Source organism: Accipiter gentilis, chromosome 12 (assembly GCF_929443795.1).
Source record: "Accipiter gentilis chromosome 12, bAccGen1.1, whole genome shotgun sequence".
Taxonomy (NCBI): domain Eukaryota; kingdom Metazoa; phylum Chordata; class Aves; order Accipitriformes; family Accipitridae; genus Astur; species Astur gentilis.
In genome coordinates, this window is record NC_064891.1 from 31,905,439 (window position 1) to 31,924,036 (window position 18,598).

General features: G+C 39.3%; 2 protein-coding genes across 4 annotated transcripts in view; both read right to left on the minus strand.

The window, feature by feature from the left end:
- Positions 1-18,598, minus strand: part of LRIT3 (leucine rich repeat, Ig-like and transmembrane domains 3) — a 34,829-nt gene that overhangs the window by 12,874 nt on the left and 3,357 nt on the right. The window contains exons 1-2 of one of the 2 annotated variants that reach the window (XM_049814886.1): positions 2,448-2,645; positions 759-1,237 (exon numbers count right to left, since the gene is read on the minus strand). In XM_049814886.1, the coding sequence (XP_049670843.1) occupies positions 759-1,237; positions 2,448-2,563 (595 nt within the window). In that variant the 5' untranslated portion in view covers positions 2,564-2,645. Of the gene's footprint in view, positions 1-758; positions 1,238-2,447; positions 2,646-18,598 lie in introns of those variants that run through there. The other variant, XM_049814887.1, reaches the window with a different exon arrangement.
- Positions 3,096-17,950, minus strand: RRH (retinal pigment epithelium-derived rhodopsin homolog). Of its 2 annotated transcripts, none has more exons than XM_049814889.1 (7): positions 16,558-17,950; positions 10,425-10,615; positions 8,736-8,835; positions 7,871-8,024; positions 7,355-7,523; positions 5,073-5,251; positions 3,096-4,146 (listed from the first exon to the last, which is right to left on the minus strand). In XM_049814889.1, the coding sequence occupies exons 1-7, from the start codon at positions 16,661-16,663 to the stop codon at positions 4,041-4,043; spliced, it is 1,005 nt and encodes a 334-aa protein (XP_049670846.1). In that variant the 5' UTR covers positions 16,664-17,950; the 3' UTR covers positions 3,096-4,040. The 2 variants fall into 2 exon arrangements, with proteins under 2 accessions (XP_049670846.1, XP_049670847.1); XM_049814890.1 differs by lacking the exon at positions 16,558-17,950 and adding an exon at positions 10,994-11,079.

Consider the following 18,598-nt stretch of genomic DNA (forward strand, 5'->3'; position numbering starts at 1 on the left):
GGAAGTGTAAGATAAAGCAAAAAGTCACAAGCAGAACTGATGCGATGGTATACTAGAGAGATAGAATAAAATTATGAAAAAAAATCAGTCTGGCCAAACTATTCTTAAATACTTACCTTAAATACTATAAAAAGTACTGTGAAGTTGTAGGGATCAGATTCCTATTCTCTCTCTCGTATTCAACATGTAAACTGAGAAAAATCTTCAGGATAATAGTCAGCTTTAGAGCAACGCAAGGCCAGCAGGAGTGATGGGGAGAGCAGAGTTGCCCTCTTTTGAGCCACCAACATTATCTGCAGCGCGGTGTCTCAGGACAGGCTTCATACGAGCATCAACTCTAGCTCTCTGTTCAGCTTGTGAGCCACTGGAAAAACCAGTTGCAAATGGACATGCTTGCAGTTGCAACCACATACGGTGATGAGGGAAATGTCATCAGAAACAGAGGTTTTGGAAGTATTGCATTTATATGGATACTGAATACTCTATATGGCCTGTATTTCTGTAGACCGGAATCTCGTAGATTTTACTTCAGTTTTATAACCTTGAGATAACAACAGACCTGGAGGTCACTATCTTCATTTTATAGCTTTCTGTCACCAACAGAAAATAAATAAATAAACATTCACAGAGCAAACCAGAAGACTGACTGGGATGAAACCCACTCTCCTGAATCCCACACTGGTCCCCCACCTGCTCTCACGTGCAACTTAACATTTAGGTACATTTTAATAAGGAAGGAGACGGGCTGTTTAACGTACCCAAAATGACTCTCTGGGTCGCCAGAATGTCCGTGTTCTTGGACGGGACAGCTTCTGAGAAGGGGGGCCAAATGTCCATCAGGTCTGATGGCAAGGTGGTTAGCTTGTTGCTGGATATGTCCAGGTAGGTGAGGTTTCTCAGGTACCGGCCGGCATCAGCAGGAATGCTGGTCACTTTATTGTTGTGTAAATCAAGAGTCCGTAGGTTGGGCATCTCTGCCAGCGATTCCCAAGGGAAAGTCGAGAGCAGATTACCATCCAGCCGTAGCTCGTGCAGTTGTTTCAAGTTATAGAAACTGCTGATATCAATGTTCGCTACACAGTTGTAAGTTACCCACAGGTATTTGAGATCTACTAGGTAGTAAAAGGCTTCAGTTGGAATCCTTCGTATGACAGTTTTCTCTATACGAAGTTTTACAGTATCCACAGGAACGTTCACAGGGATCTCATACATGTCAGGATCGTTACAGAGCACAGACCTAGCATTAAAAAAAAAGAGGGGGGGGGGCGGGTATTGGCATTTCTTTATCAGAAATTTGTATTTCAGATTTAAATGCAAATGCTATTACTTTCTGCAACACTACTAGCAGAATAAAGAATGTCAAATCAAGAACAGCCCTCTGCATTTAAAAACTGAAAAGACAAACATGGAGTTTCTAAAGAGGAAAAGAATACAAAATGGCAATGATACATTTGCTTTTTTCTAAAGCATGTAAGCACCATCTTCTGTCCATCATTCTACTGACAACCGAAAAACAAAAGCCATTGTATAAGGAATAATACATGCATGTATCTCAAGTGGGAACTGCACACCATCTGTTTTACTAAAATTCAGAATATTGGATTACTAATTCCTAATTCTTCTGCATGATGAAGATTCAAAGTATTTGTCTGTATTTACCTTTCAGAATAGACCGAAAATTGAAAGTGTTAGTACATTTCTCCAAAGGAGACCTTTCTTAGCCCTCTTTCTGGTGTCTACATAGAAATGACCTGCTTTTTAGAGGTGCTAAGAACTTTCTGCTCCCATAGATTTCAGTGAAACGGGATTCCTCAGCAGTTTCAAGAATCAGTATGTTTCAATTTCTTTGCGGTACATTGTTTGCACATATTAGCTTGAAGATTCCCCTCCCCCCAAATAAGCCCATCTTTAATTTTCTCCCTCTTTTCTCTATATTATTCCTTTATTTTACTTTCTCCTCGTGCAGCTTTATACTGGATATGTCATGACAATAAGTAGCAATGACAAACAGTATCTCCCAAAATTGACATAACAATACCCAGATCATCAAATTTCAAACTAACCTCTTTATTACCAAAAACTACATGATTTTCCTGCAGATTAAAAAAAGAACAAACTACTGTATTTATTTAAACCTGAATCACCTTACAGTAGACAACTAATTTGTAGAAATAGAAAGGACATTACAACAGCAGGAAAATCACAGAGCAGAAAGAAATTGTCTTCTGCAAAAACTGAAGATTTAGAGTAGCTAGCTGCTAAGTACAAAGCCATAATCACCATCTGCTCCTATTCAGGAATGCTGCTAGCCATATAAAACCAGTATAAAATATGCCTTTATTTCAACTATGCTAGAACTAATTTGCAATGTGTAAGAATATTATTTCCAATTTCTTCAATCCTCTTCCTTATAAATTGCCTTGTATAACAAATAATAAAATATATACCTTGTTCCAGTGCCATCACTTCTGCCATGGTAAACGCAAGTGCATTGTGAAGGACAAAAACCATGCACTTCTTCAAAAAAGCTCATTAGGAGGTAGAAGTAAATAAACAGATACATGGCTTCCTCCCAGCAGAACTGATATGAAAAAATTTGAAAACTTTATTCCTAGGCACTCATGTGCAGTGTGCTACGAATGTGAATGTAGACATCCATTTAGTAACAGCAGATTACATCAGATTAGCTGAGATCTGTAGTTGCTTAACCTTCAAATGTATCCTGAAAGGGATCAGTTAAACCAGCTCATTCTTTGTTCTGTCAGAAGAACATACTCTGTTTCAAATCATATCCAGCATGTTTCAAGGCTATTTTAATATGTAGCTTGTAGGGTTAGAATGTAATAAAATATCTCTTTGCTCCTTCTAAGAGGCAATGCATTAGCTACTGTCCATAAAGAATTCCAAGGTTCCTGACGGAAATCTAGTACAGCATGAGGATATTGAATTGCATTTTCTTTAATACTAAGAATTACAAATTAATAGGAAGCCTAGATTCCAGAGCTTTTAAAAAAATCCCATAAAAACAGGTTTTTACCCCCCCCCCCCCCAAATATTTTAAGTAAGTTACACACTGCAAAGCCAAACTTCAGATGCATGCATACATAATAGTAGAAGGTATTTATTCTCAAAATCTGAGAAACATCAAAAGTGCATATACTACCATTCATAGATAAATCTATACACAGTCATCTTTTCCATCCTGAATAAATCCATTGCTCACATCACCAAAGGTATTTTTTGAATATTACACAACAGACCTATATAACCGTGAGATTGACTTAGAAATGATGAGAAATTACCATAAATATTTACTCAGTTTTATGACCTCCCAAGTGTCAAGCTTTAGGGTGCATTTTGTCTCATTTTCAGGATTTGCTGTGCAGTCACAAGCACTAGAAATGTACTACTACTAAAACAAAAGCTGTCTTTCCTACAAATTCATTCGGTTGCGCGAGCCAAAACTTTAAAAATACATTAAATACCCTTAAACTCCTTCAAAATCCTAAAAGCTGATAACAGGTTCTATAGGGTTTGGCTAGGTATTTTGGTGACTTAACATATTCACAGAAAGAGAACTTCGCAAAGCGTATCAACAGGGACACCTGGTATAGAAATATATTCACACAGGGAGAACCCAGAATATTTCAAGTCTGGAAAACTTTCAAGGGAATTTGAGGGAAAGGAATTACAGGTGCAAAATCGATGTTACCGAACCTAAGCGCTTCCTGCTCCAGTCTCTCCCTGCCCCCATGTCACCTTGTCCAAACCTGTAAGAGTCACAGCAACCACTTCACTAGCCTTTTTTGTTTGGGACAGACATATTGGGCCAATAAACCTCACTCAAAAATTAAAGTCTTAGTGGATTTTGTCTTTTTGTCTTCTTAACCTATCTAAAAACATTACTGTGATTAACAGAAAACAGCTGGCTGGCTGGGGCAGATTATTATTCCAAAAGATTAATCTTCCGAAAGATTAATTAACTTTAACCCAGATTTCACTCCTTTCCGTTTAATTTATGCAGGCAAATGACACGAGTTCTACGATGTCAATGCACTTTGAGATACACTCATGGGCAAGGCATTGTTTATAGTTATCTCTTGTCTTGTCTGACATCGCACCATTGCCAGGATTGCCCTCCGAAACCTGCAAAGGACAAGAAAGGGAAAGTAGAAAGATCATTAGCTGGAGAACCAAATACAAAGAAAAACTGGGTAAGCAGGCCTTAAGTATTACAATAGTTTTCAATTTTATTAAAACTTACTTAATAAAAAATGGTGTATTTGGAATTCAAAAGGACCTGAGTCTTCTTCACTTCCATGTACAGGAATAACTCAGTTAAATTCAGTGTTTCTTTTACAACAGGGGTCACAGCAGCTTTTGCTTATCCCAGGACAGGGTACAGCCACGATAAAGATGAACTTACAGAATGGGGAAAAGACAAGATGGGTTTTCTTTGACTCGACACGATCAGGTAAGTTCCCCTAGACAGAGATCACAGGCTCTGCTTCTAGGTTGGTAGAAGAGAAAGGAAGGATGCCTCTTTGCAAAACTCAGTTCTCAGTCAGAGGCACTGGCTTGGTTAGAGCATTGGATATGCTTGCTTAAAACAGAAGAACAGACTTCACTTATTTACTCTAGCAAAAAGTGACAATCCATCCTCATCAGTCAGAATATGACACATCCCAAATCAAGCAAGGAAATCTGCAGAAGTTACACGTCACTAAGATGCCACACATTTTGGCCACAGTCATTAAACCAGTCTACTGCTGATACAACCCAAATTCCATAATGAGTCCCTTTGAAAAACCACAAAGGGACTTTCAAAACTGTCTTACAAAGGCTTTGTTAACATGTTCTCAAAAATCTTTATCAATTCAGTATGTTCTGATGATGATCAAAACAATTTCTTTTAGACTTTCTGGTCCAAAAAGTCATCTTTGGTAAACCAACAGTGGCTTACCCTTTATCTCTTCACTAGTCAGTTTGTCATATTTTACAGATGATCCTTCTATAGTTAGATGATATGCTAAAATCACGAAGTAGACTGGTACTAAGTTAGGAACACTTACTTTTTGTTTGCAACAACATAAATGCAGGGATTATAGAAAGTGGAAGATTTTGCGAATAAAGGAGCTATGATGGCCATTGCAGGAGAAATTTTCTTTGGGTCTCCAAAGGAAGACCATAAACACACAATAGAATATGGAGACCACGCCACCAAGAACATTACAATCATCACAACAGACATCTGTAAAACAAGAGGAACAGACACATAACCAGTATTACCTGAAGATGAAGACCTTGCAACCTAACCTCAAAAGCACATGCACCTGTATGAAAATAGAGCTATCCAGAACCAAACAACAACATGTAAACAAGCACACCTGACAAATTTTGACAGGTTATAATGAAATCTCGCTTTGGGGATTTAATAGCACATCACACTGCCGTGGATTTTGGCATGCTGTTATTTCATTACGTACAATCTTTCTTCACAGTCAGCACTACTGATTATGGTAAACCTGTCCGTCAGAAGTTGAAATGGCCAGAGAGAACTGCACATATGAATCATGACCAGCATAACAGGTCACTCAGGGATGCTATTACAAACAGTAGATATGAACAGAGAAAAAAAAATCTAAGCCAAACATTTAATAAGGTTGTTAATAAAATCATTTCCTAAGGCTTAACTATGGTACAGTTAAATAAAAGAAAGTCAATGTTCTAGGACACAAAGGCTCAGGCCATATACGTAAGGAACCCAGAAGTGTCTGCTTGGTTTAATGAAGCATGATAGCCATGTTCAAGCATCATACTGAGGAGATACCTGAGCAGTCATGTCTTCTCTGCCTGCCTGTCAGCAAGAACAGTCTGGGCACGTTGGGGCTCACACCCCAGAACACACCATGTCACAGCTAGAACTCAACAGTGACAAACTGGGAGTCGTGGGAGGGTAGGAGAGCAATCAATTGGGACAGACTTTTTCGGCTTTTGCCAGGGACATGAATCAGTAACGGAAACTGGAATGGAAATCTCAAATAAATCAAGAGGACAAAACAAATCACTAGAAAACCATACAAAGCTGCAGAGCTCTTTGTATGTACAGAATTCCCTTGTGGTGTTTACCTATACCCTTATTCAGTCTTTCAGTGACAAACAAAATGAGAAACAAGAAGTAAATGGCTACTTTGTATGAGCTGTTCCGGAGCATGACTAATAAACAAGCAGTGCCTCTCTTCGCAGAAGATCCCTATTTAAATACAAATGCAATACCTATTGATAATAATGTAAAGAAAGAACCCTTTCATTTAGAAGTTTCATGCATAGAAAGCTTAGAAGATGCTAATTTGTAAAAAAGCAAGCAGTCCTATTCTAAAGAGGGATACTGCTTAACTCCAAAGCTTCAATCTTTTTTTCTTTTTTCCTTTTTTTTCCCCCCAAAATATAACTCAGTGTCTTCAACTGCAAAACAGGAAAATGCATTTTCTTCACAAATGTGAGTCTAAATTTATAACTGAACCCTCTGTTTCAAGCGTTCTGAAAGTTCTTCAGAAGAGCAAAATGCTCAAATTATTATTTTTCAGTAAAAATACCATTTTCAGAATTTAGCAGTGAGAGTTTTCCAAAGAATGTTAAGTTTGCATTGATAAGTAATTCAAAAGCATAGGTACACACTCTTCTGTCCAATTCTCACATTTTTATCGTGCCCAACCACAAATCATATCTTTACACAAAATCATAGGAGCTAGTGAACTTCAAGCTTTCTCAAGGACTTTTATACATTAAAAGAATGTCAGCCTTCCAGGCAGGATATATCATTTTATGCCACAACTCACATTCGCTACTGTTTACATAAGAAAGAGATAAACTCAACCGACTTAAAAGAACAAGGGATCGGAATCACACAGCTTAGGAGCTTGGAAAAGCACTTTCATTTTTAGGCCATGAGTTCCAATCAAAGTTGACCAATCCATTTCAGACCAGATACACCTGTGAACCTAGCAGAAAGCCTAAGGACTCTGCAGACACAGAGTAGAAGTCCTCCTAGGACACCTCTGAGCTACATTTCTATGTAATGACAGAGGGCAGAGGCAAGGAAAATTCATGTTGTTCCCAGCCTTCAAAGTAGCTATTCATCTGGAAAGAGTATTAGGCCAAAAGTAAAGAATCTAGTGTTATAAGTCAAGCCAAGAGTTTTCACCAAGGCTAAATTTCAGTTAATATTTAGTACGAAAGGAAAAGGGGGAATGTAGGAAACAGAAATGCTTAAAAGGCTGCGCTCTTCCTTTGCCCCCAAGACTTTACCACAAAAGAACATGCTTAAAACAAAACATGCCCTCATTTACCATACCTTTGTCACATCTACTTGGTCAGACCAATCTATGTTGATGCTCTCCAGGCAGTTAGTGCTGGCATATTGTTTCATTGTCCGGGAAACATTGTAATAACAGTAAAACATGACTGTTAAGGGTACAACAAAATTAACAGCAATTACACTCATTGTGTAGGAAACAAAGGACCTGATAAGACAGAAAAACAAAACACAGGAATTTACAAATAGTCATCCAGCAAAAGTTACTAAAGAATTTGATATTCTGATTTATTACGAAATTTTAAAACAAGTTTTTAAAGAATTAGGAAAATTTTCTTTAGCTTTAATTTTTTTATTAGCAACTGCAAGTCTTGCATTTCAAGCATGGCTGAATTCCTGTATTTTTTCTAGACTTGCTCTATGTTTTAAAACGATTTTTACAAATCAGGCTTCATACTTCAGAAAGAAGAAGTTATTCTTATATAGTGGTGAATTAAATAATCTTAGCCTTCAGCAGACAGCAAATTTAAAAGAAAGGGTGACAGGGAATCTTACACATCATTTTTCCTCCAATTTACTGTGCACGTTGCTCCAGTTGGATCCGGAGCGTAGCTAGCCCAGCCTACAGTAGGCATGGAAGCCCAAAAGACTGCATTTATCCAAGCAGCAAGGATTAGAGTGGCATAGCTACGGGTAGTCATTCTTCTTCCTGTGGCCAAGCACACAGAATCACAAACCATTGTCATCTTTTGCTTCTTTCCAGTGTTGAACTTGCACAAGTGGCTTCCAGCAAGCGTATGCCAGGTTAATAATGACAATTTCAAAGGCCTACACTCCCGAACACTGTAACATACCTGTTTCATACTGCTGAACATCCAAGCTTTCCAGCCTTTAATGCTACTTAAATACCATCACCTGTTCCAACTCACAACACACAGGCAATTCTAACCCCGTGCCAAAAAGCTTACTACGCAACAGTGCATTCAAGTACATCTTTGCATGATCGCAGGGGGAGGAATTGACTGTTACAGTCCAGCTGTAACAGAGAGGAGAGAAAAACATCCAGCACAGTGTTAACGCAACACTAGAGGCACACACCGGCCTGACAGAGGTCAAAACCTCCCACAGCTAGAGGCTTTTTCATGTCCTTCTGTACATGGATGTGGCCCTCTAAAGACTGTAAATAGCCAAGAAAATACAACTTATAAACAGAATAACAGTCTAACTGTGCAATTTTCACTTTCACAAGCAGTACCATCCATGCCAACTAGATAACTTAACCAAGTACTGTAGGATCATGCCCTAAATTCAAATTATGCCAGCACTGTAATTATGGAGTCATTCATGAGAAAACAATATGATCAGACTCTTATTTCCTAGAAGACCAACAGTGAACGATTTTTGACCATAAGTACAGTACCTATATCAGGCCTGCAGATTGTCAGATAACGGTCAACCGCAACAACAGTGAGCAAACCAATACTCGCCATCCCAAAAAAGATGTTTAAGGCAGCATAGATCTGAAATTAAAACAAACAAACAAACAAAAACATTTCTGAGAAATCTTTCAAAGGTACAAGCACAAATTTGTGGACTGAATCGAAGGCACTACGATACATTACATTCAGCCAGTGTTCTTTTCCATAAGCAAGGTACTGAAGGGACTAATTCAATGCAGACAATTTGGAGCTGGCTCATTTAAAATTAAACATTTCAAAAGCAACCTGCTTGTGTACACATCAGAAATCCTAAAGACAGTAGTCTAAAAAGCAAACAAAAACCATACTTCAATAAGTAAATTTTGAGATTCAGACATAAAGACTTTGGAGGTTGGGGGGGCTCAATTCATGTTTTCGGTATATGTTAAAGAAACCTGAAGAGCATTTGACTCATCAAAAAAGTTATGGCTTTAGCAAATGTGGGGTCCTGAATTGTCACTCTTTCCTCTGTTGTATAACTACACTTCTTTTACAGATACGGTACACTGATTTACCCCATCGCCCACATTTTTACATGCGTCAGATCGACTGCACAGGGTAACATACGCTGCAATCCCAAGATGCTCCAAATGCATATGCCCAGTCATCCCATGGGCAGCCTGACCAGCAAGGATGCCTGGAAGGGCTCTGTTACCACTGGCACCCCAGAAATACAGAGCCCTGTGCCAGACCACATGCCAGCAGTGGTTATAATAGAACCACATGACATTCAGCCATCTCCGTTCACAGGATTCGCTTGGTTTAGGTTGACACGAGTTGTGCTGCAAGTGGTCTTAACTCCCAAAGTACTGGTAGTGAGATTTAAATTCAACTTCAACCCACTACAAGTCAGTCTAGATCCAAAGGTGTTGCAAGTGATGCTTCCTGTCAGTGACTGAATTCTGAGCTTGAAATAACCGTGTACTCAGGCAACTGACATCGGATTGTTACAAACACCCATTATATAAAGGTCCAAAATGTAGAGCGTTGCTAATATTTTCCTTAAGTCACATTTTCAGCGCATGCCTTTACATTACTAGTCATTCTCCTGGGAACTTAAGCCCAGCAGTTCTGTGGGCTTTTTTTTAAAGTAGATTTAAATCACAGTACACAGCGAGCAAAGGGCACCATCCCTCTGCTATGGAAGTATAATTTTTCAGCCAGTTTATTTTTAAAAATAGACAGCTATTAAAACTAGGCTAAATCTTTAATGGAGACAAATAGCCTTGCAGGCCTTCATTTTGGATATCCTAGTAGTACCATCCAAAAGAACACGTGTTTGCCAAGCAGAACTCATTAAGATCTGTCAAGATCATCATCAAAACAGGAGCCATGTCCAAAGTCTTTTAACTGTCAAATAAACCAACAAATGTGCATATGCTACTATAACCTTCTTCATTTGGGGATTTAATTTCCTAAGCCTCCTTAAAGCTATTTTTAAATCTCTAGTTGATAAATATAAGGTTACACTTTAGTTTTTTTGAGATTATAATTTTGGAATGAAATTCATAAAAAATCCTATATCCAGAAATTGTTGTCTCTTAAAAGAGCTAATATCAGGTAGAGCTACTTTTTATTTCTCAGTTTGCTTTTAAGTGCTCAAAAGTTTCCCTCTGACCGAATTGCAATACCTGGCATCCAGTATAGCCAAATTTCCAGCTTCCGTGCAGGTCTGAGGCAGCAGACATGGGGTAACCAATGCCACTGACACCAATGTCAGTAAAAGCCAAGTTGATAATAATTGCGTTGGTTGCTGTTCGAAGCTCTTTGTACTTAACAAAGATGCCTAACACAACAATGTTACTGAAAATGCTTATCACTCCTGTAAAGACAGAAAAAGGGAAACTTTACAGAAGATACACACCAGCCAGTAATATGCATGCAGAAGAAAATGCAGCCTATTGTAATATCCAAATCCTAAACAAGCTTTATTTTCAGTCAAGCACAATTTCGCAAAGAGGATAGGCACCTGAAAAGGAGAGAAAATCTTTTCCAATTACGTAACTTGGATTCAGTAAGGACCAAAAGCGGAGCGTTTTGCTGAACCTGGGGCTTCCGATGCAACGACAAGCATAGCAGAAATTCCAAAGCATCTAGGATTGCAATTCAAACACTCCAGCCACCGCGTACAGTGCTGTCTTCCACGGCAAAAAAGAATGCAGGTTGGTGACTGGCAAAAAAAGCAGGGCTTATGATGCACCTGATGTAGCAGAAGGCCCTTGCCACCACCTGAGATCTTCCTTTCCCAGCAGCGAGGTTCTCCTGGGCATTCAGACGATAATCCTGAGCAAAAGGAATACAGAAGCTTTGACATTTGCTTCCACTATCCTAGCCAGACTAACCCCCCTCTCTGCTCATGAGGTCCCAGCTCTTCGCGAGCATCCGAGGAGGCTCAGGCGGCTGCAGACGGTGCTTTCTAAGGCTGGTCAAGCGGTCTGGATGATCTGAGCAACCTGCCACAGTGGCACGGCTGGGCCTGCACCAGAGCTATCTCCCCCACCCGACGAGCTCTAGGGCTGCGTCATAGCCATGGTGAAAGTCCAGCTCTGCACGGAACTTGCTCCTGCCTCGCTGACCTTTTAAACCTCTTCGGTCTGGCTGAAGTCTATTATTAAGCAACACAAGAAATGGGCAGCAGACAAAGAGTTGTAATAAAGAAACACAGTACTAAAGCTAAAACGTCCATTCTCCTCTCTTCGTGTCCAATCCATCTGAAATTTGCTTTGGACTTCATGCTCTTTGAGGTGCCCAGAACACTCTTCAGGACACTGGGCATCAGTAAGCTTTTCCTGCTGAACCTGGTGACCTATATTAAAACCTCCAGATCCTCCTTTTCTCTTGCTATTCCTCCTTCTTAGCCAAATCCTACTGCACGGCTCTTGGAGTGACTTTACATGGCACTCCCACAAAACGGGGTGGGGGTTTGTTGTGGTTTTATTCTCTTCAGACTCTAGCCTGTTGCGGAGATATCCAGAGTAAACTCCCATCCTCTAAACTTTTTACTAACCGACTATTAATACAAGCTATTAATAAATGGATAATCAAGTTAAAAACTCCCCCTTGCACCTCAGCAGAGAAAGACTCAGGGCTCTTATCAATAAAATGGATAATTCCAACATGGTCAAGCAAACAAAGCCATTAAAAAAAACAACTTGTAAATAACAACAGGAATTTCTAAATTGTTCATGGATTCCCTAGTCTGGCACAGCTGTTACTGAACCAAATCCTAAACTTACAAACATTTGTATAGCTTGGGCACCTTAAATTACAAGCGCATTGTGGAATGTTATTTTGGTCAAAGTCTAACATGTTATCGGTGGAAATGCCCCTCAGAATTTTTCTTTTTATTTAAGAAGTTTCACCTATGAATCAAAACACTATGGTTTCCATCATCACAGATCTGAGGCATAATTCTGTAAGGAGATTGAATGAATGGCTGTCATACTGAATGCGGACTTCCAAAAGCAGACCCATCTTCTTTCACAGTCACTGCCCATCCTGCTCCAGTCCCCTGGCAATCCATCACCTTCACCGATAGGATTTCTGCTCCTCTGTTGGCACCACCAAAAACCTGACACACACAACTTAGCTTTTGCTGACATGCCTCTGTGGAAAGGGCAATAAGGTTTTTAAGGATTATACAATGTTCTTCCATCTCTGTCACTGTCGATGCTGCAGCACAGAGTGAAAAATCTAACAGCAGTTTATAGTCAGGCTACAAACACGCTCCAGTTCAAACAGTAACTTCAAATCAGCAGGGTTAGAAAACCTGAGGGCAAGAATCAGTTTCAAGCACTTCAACTCTACAATTGGAATTTTGAAGACTTCAACTGGTACTGATATGGAAATTCTTTCATGGAAAGTCCTGTGGACTCCATCATTGGCAGTCCACAGGAACACAATCCATAGATGTGAAGCACACACGCCAGTGCATCAAACTGAGGCAGACATTTCTAAAGTCAAACACACATCAGAAGTACCATCTGAACCACCATGCTCAGCAAGAGCTACGTTAATACCATGACAGATATGAAAAAGGGCAGAAGGAAAGCCAGTGCAATCATAATAACATGCATAAAAATATAACAAAGATGATACTTTGGATAACACACACAAGGGACACCACCCATTCTTCAGCTTTTAAATGGAGTTTCTCCATTTCAATTAGGTAAATTGGTACCTTTTTTACCTGAAACTCACATAAGGAGTTTCACTGCAACATTTTATTAATCAGTGCCAACCCCCTACATTACAGGAAGTCTCTTAACAGATTCTGTAATTTTAAAATCTAATGAGGCGAAATTATACTTCATTCTTGGCTATCTCTCTTTCCCTTCTCTTTTTAAAACCACCAAGCATGTCTGATCTCAGGTGCCAGTCTCTTGCTTAGTACATAAAAATTACATTACAGATGACATTGGAGGTGCATAGCCACATTAGATGCCATCAGCTATCATATTCACACATTTCAGGAACGACACTGTGATTCTATGAGCCCCTAAAATGAACAAAAGCAGGGAGCTGGGGATCTCATCTGAAACTAACACCACAGTAAAAGCACTCGCAGTGCCAGTTCTGTCACCTCTCCTGTTGACAGGTAGGTAGCGTGTCAAATCTTGGGAGAGAAGAAGCAAAACAGAATTACAAGTTTATAGAACAGTACAGGCTTCTTATGAGGCATGCTTTAACAGATATTACAGCTACCGAGAATGAAATCAGAAATACAACAGGACTGTAAAGTCATATCCTGAGGGTGAGAGAAGGATCCTGCTAGACACTTAAATTTAATGCTTCAGAGCCCAATCTTAAAATGAAGGGAGGGGAAAGGAGGGGAGGGGAGAGGGAACCAAACTAAACTAAGGAAGAGAAAGCAGAAATTGGTAAGCTATGAATGCTAATGAATGCCAATTCCTTAATAATTTTAGCACCACTAAAACAAATCAATAATAGAGCCCCCCCAAAATGTCCTGGGGAGCAAAATGGAAGAAAGAAGATGGATTCCATCTTGAACAAAGTGAGAAACAACATGTAGATTCAAGAAGTGCTCTTCCCTGTTTCTCAGAATCAGGTCAAGTAGAACAAAGTTTCTCCAGGCAGCAGTTAAGCAATGTCCCTTAGAAGAGCAACGAAGCTGGTGCAGGGTCTAGAGCACCAGTCCTACGAGGAGCAGCTGAGGGAACTGGGGTTGTTTAGTCTGGAGAAAAGGAGGCTGAGGGGAGACCTTATCGCTCTCTACAACTGCCTGAAAGGAGGTTGTAGCGAGGTGGGTGCTGGTCTTTTCTGACAGGTGGTGATAGGAGGAGAGGAAACGGCCTCAAGTTGAGCCAGGGGAGGTTTAGATTGGATATTAGGAAAAAATTCTTCACCAAAAGGGTTGTCAAGTCTTGGAACAGGCTGCCCAGGGAAGTGGTCAAGTCACCACCCCTGAAGGTATTTAAAAGATGCATAGATGTGGCACTTAGGGACATGGTTTAGTGGTGGACTTGGCAGTATTAGGTTTATTATGGTAGGGCTCGATGATCCTAAGGGTCTTTTCCAACCAAAACAATTCTATGATTCTCTGATTTCTTAGAGGGCAGGGAGTGCAGACCAAGACCTTCAGTAACCTGAAATCATCAGCTGGGATGAACTCATGTGATTCAGAAAAAGCACATGGATGCTGCCACTTGGCCTGTTGGACAACTATCCCCATATTTCTTTAATTAAATCTTGTAGTTTTGTGAAGGTGAAGATAAAAACCTCATGACCTGATCAAGAGCAGAATTTCTTACTTTCCTTCTTCACAGGGAAGCAACAAAACTAAAGGCGGACCAAATGCAAATACAAGTCCTAACAGAGTTAAGCAAGACACATGGGTAGTAGCATCAAAACACTGAAGGTTAGGTCCGTGTATAACACAGAATTTACTTTTTCAGTTAGCATTTTAAAATGATACCAGAGAATTTCACCTTTATAAGGTGAAGAATATCCATGAGACAGTATTGCTTCCTGCAGCCCGAGTATCCCTATTGTCATCACTAAAATTAATACACTGACCACTGTAGAGTGCAATACTTAACAATTACTTCCTTCTCAGAAAACAAAGCAATTATTTGCAAGAGAGAAAAGCATTCAAACCTTTTAAAAAGCAGCATAATGATGAACACTGTACCTGTACTTCATTTTTATTCTTAGACATCTGCGTATTAACACAGTTTAATTTTTCCAGGTGTGAGATTCGCTGTGGTAAGGCATTTTCAAAGCAATCGATCATACTTTCAAAGATGTTATAGACCTTACTGTCAAGAACACTCCTCATTAAGACAGGAAAGTCCAAGCTATAGGTGAAAGATTTACTAGACTCCCCCAATTATATCAAGAAAAATAAAAAAAGAAGAAAAAAACCCACAAAGTAATCCAACTTCTTTTTTTTGAAAGACATTTAATTTCCATGCAAGATTAAGAAAGAAGAGCTGGGTTGATTCTGACTAATCCCATTGATCACCTATTATAGCTTTGATCCCTAACACCAGGTGGTCAAACTATGTGAAAAGACCACCTTATTACATACAGTGTAATCAATTTTAATTAAAATAACAAGTATCACACATATTTGCAGCACCTAATTGATCCAGTTAACTGCAAATAGTGTGGTAGTACTGCAGAGTGTATCTAGCCTTCCAATACTTGACCATCATCCATCTCCACAGCTTCTTAACAAGTCTACTGCTCTATGTAGCTGTTCTACTGATTTCTCCAAAAACCTGAAATATATTGCCTTTGCATTCAAAAACACCCTCTTTACCAGAACAGCAATTTGATAGTCACCACTTCAAACAGATATGCTAAATAAAATGTGACCATTAGCAATACTATTTCATATAAACCTAAAGTACATTCATATTTTAAAGTATTTTAAAAGCTAATTATAGCATAGAAAATATATGGTACAGTCTGTGAATAAAGTATTTATAAACTGATTTAATTTTCCATAATAAAGGTATAGAAGGCCTATTTTTAAACACAGTAGGTTTCAGGTTTTGGTCAGGTTGATATTTCATTGCTATAGCACTCAATGTTTCAGAAAAGCATTACTGAAGTAGTTGTGGTCATAACAATGAGGAAGTTTTCAAAGGAAAAAAAAATAATTCCATAATAATTCAAGTTTAGCCAAAGGCCATTGCAGTCACAGGGAATGAACACGATGTCAAGCCTTTCAGCGTGCTTTTTCTAACATGTGTCATCGCTGAAAAATACAGCTGCAACTGGAGTCTGCTCTTCTCTGATTAATGACCAGCTCCCTCCCTCGAAGTCACATTCCAACCCTTCCCCTTACATCCCCCTAACAGACACCCGCTCACATGCTCAGACTACACATATATTACTACGAACATGTGGCCCAGGAGAAATCTCAAGATAGCTTCGAGCACATCACAGAAAAATGCAAGATGTGACAGCTATGCCCTATTTTTATCTCTTTTGCAAGCTGGCAGAAATCAATTCTCACTCTATTCTATAATTATGTATCAACAAAATCTATTTTTCGAGATACAACGCTTCCTTCAAATATAGAACAGAAAGCTTAGATGTTTCTGCACACTTCAGATGTTTCTGCACACTTCAGTCAGCCTGCTGATTGCTAACTTGTCAGTAAACTATGGAGAAAAGCCATCAGACATTCGTGTAATACAAAATGAAATACCATCGCTGTTACTATACAAAATGAGCATTCAGATCTACAGTTCTATTTTAAAAAGTTACGCAACAATTTGCCAATGCCCATACCTGCTGTTATTAAGTAAGCTGCAACTATGTTGTGCTCAGTCTGTGTAAAGGCTGAATGAGCTTCATTGTCACTTTCTGAGGAATTGGATGAATCATTCCAATGCATTTTGGACAAAAGAGACTGTCGTCTATCCTCTGCAATAATTCATCAAGACGACGAAACACTACAAAACCCTGTCAGGCAAATTCTTTCATTATTCAACAGACTCACTGAACAATTAAAAAAAAGGGGGGTAGGGGGGAGTTCCCCCCCACCATTGACAGCCTCCAAGCATGATTTAATTGGACTAAAGTGCAAAGAAGTTTACACTCCCAATCTCTGCAGGAGATTGTTAATTAAAACAAAGAGCAGCACAGAACAGAGTACATTTCCAACAGTATGCTTAAACTTCATTCTTACTGCTAAAGAGATTAACTGTCACATGCCCCCAAACTTTTTCCTCCAAACCTCTTGTGCAATGCTTCGGAAACCTCAACAAAAGTTGGCTCAGGCCAGTTGGTCATCAGCCTGGCTTGGAATTAATTCCCATCATCACAGTGAACACACAAAACTGCAGCACAACATAGACACGAATGTCAATTTCTTTAAAAAGCAGGATACGCTTACTCTAAAGTCCATCCCTTCAAATCCTTAAAGACCTACTTCTTTAAGATTCCTCGTTTGATTTAAACTCTCAAACTGACACAGAAGACACAAGAACACAGTCCAGTATTTTCTGAAGTGAAGCATGACTTTCAGAACACCCAATTGCTACATTTCTAAAATAGCCCGGTCTGCAGAAAATGGTTGTTGAATATGCCTTACAAGTCTGACACCTTCCCTCTCCCAAACACACACATGTAAGCTTACTTCGGGCAAATTTTCCAAAGCATGTTACTGGGCAGAAAATCATTAGGCGTTTTCCAAAGCCCTGAGCAGCAGAAGCTCATGTTTTCTTCTCTTCAATGATGAGGGTAGCAGCACACCAAAGTAAAGACCTTTCGCAAAATCCTGCATAAATATTAGCTGCAATAAACCCTTGCCCAAAGAGCTTATATGCAGTATCAGTATACGCAATTAAAGAAGGTGTTTCCCACCAGTTCCCCTTCGTATGGTTTTTGCCTCCAGTTTTGTACTCATAAAAGTGACAAGAATGAGCAACCAGTGGTTCTTCAGTTGTATGTGGTTCGCAGGCAGCTCAGGCAGGCTCCCAGGCTAGGGCCGTGTCTTCTGAGCAGCAATAAGGGTGTAGTGACACAGGCAGTACTGAGGAATATAGCCATCCCATAGAAAGGAAGTATACTTGAAAAACTCTCCCTTCTCTAACCCATGAAACACTCATAGAGCATTCCCACCCACTCCTCAGCTTTCCAAAACAGACATCCTGCATCTTTCACCTAATCTGAAGTAAGAAAATTTTGATAAAAAATTTGTGCGGTCACAAAATTTAGTCATCATTACTACAGACGATTATGTGTCACAGTTCTACCAGCAAACATTTTCTTTAATGCCACAAATCTACACTCACTCTTACAGTTCTCAAGGTACTTCTATTATTACGGTATTTTTCCTGTCAGAAAAGGATTAAGGAGGAACAGGGTGGGAGGGTTCTGAAAGAAAAGATGATCTGTTTGGCAATGAAGCCACTTCCCTAGTGCCCCATAGTCCTGCCTCGAAAGATAAAAGCATAGTGATCATTTGATATCTTTGCTTTCCTCCCCTGAAACTTTGGCAAGATTTTCAAAAGCATCTCAGATCTTGCAGCTTCCACAGAAGTCAGAGCTTGCAATGCTGAATGTCACAGAAAAGCAAAGCATTACTATTTTTATTCAGATAGGATTCCAGACCTAGAGTAGCAGTTAATGAGACCGCACATATTTTATACATACTTGTTCGTTAAAAAGCAAGTTTCTAATATACCACCCTATATACCATCGCATTGTCTCTGTCTCCTCTTAAATTTGGCTAATTTTACAGCAACAGGAATTAAGAAAAAAAAAAGTTAAAATTAAAGGCAGGCACTACTTATCATTAACCTGAAAGTAATTTTTTCTAGAACAC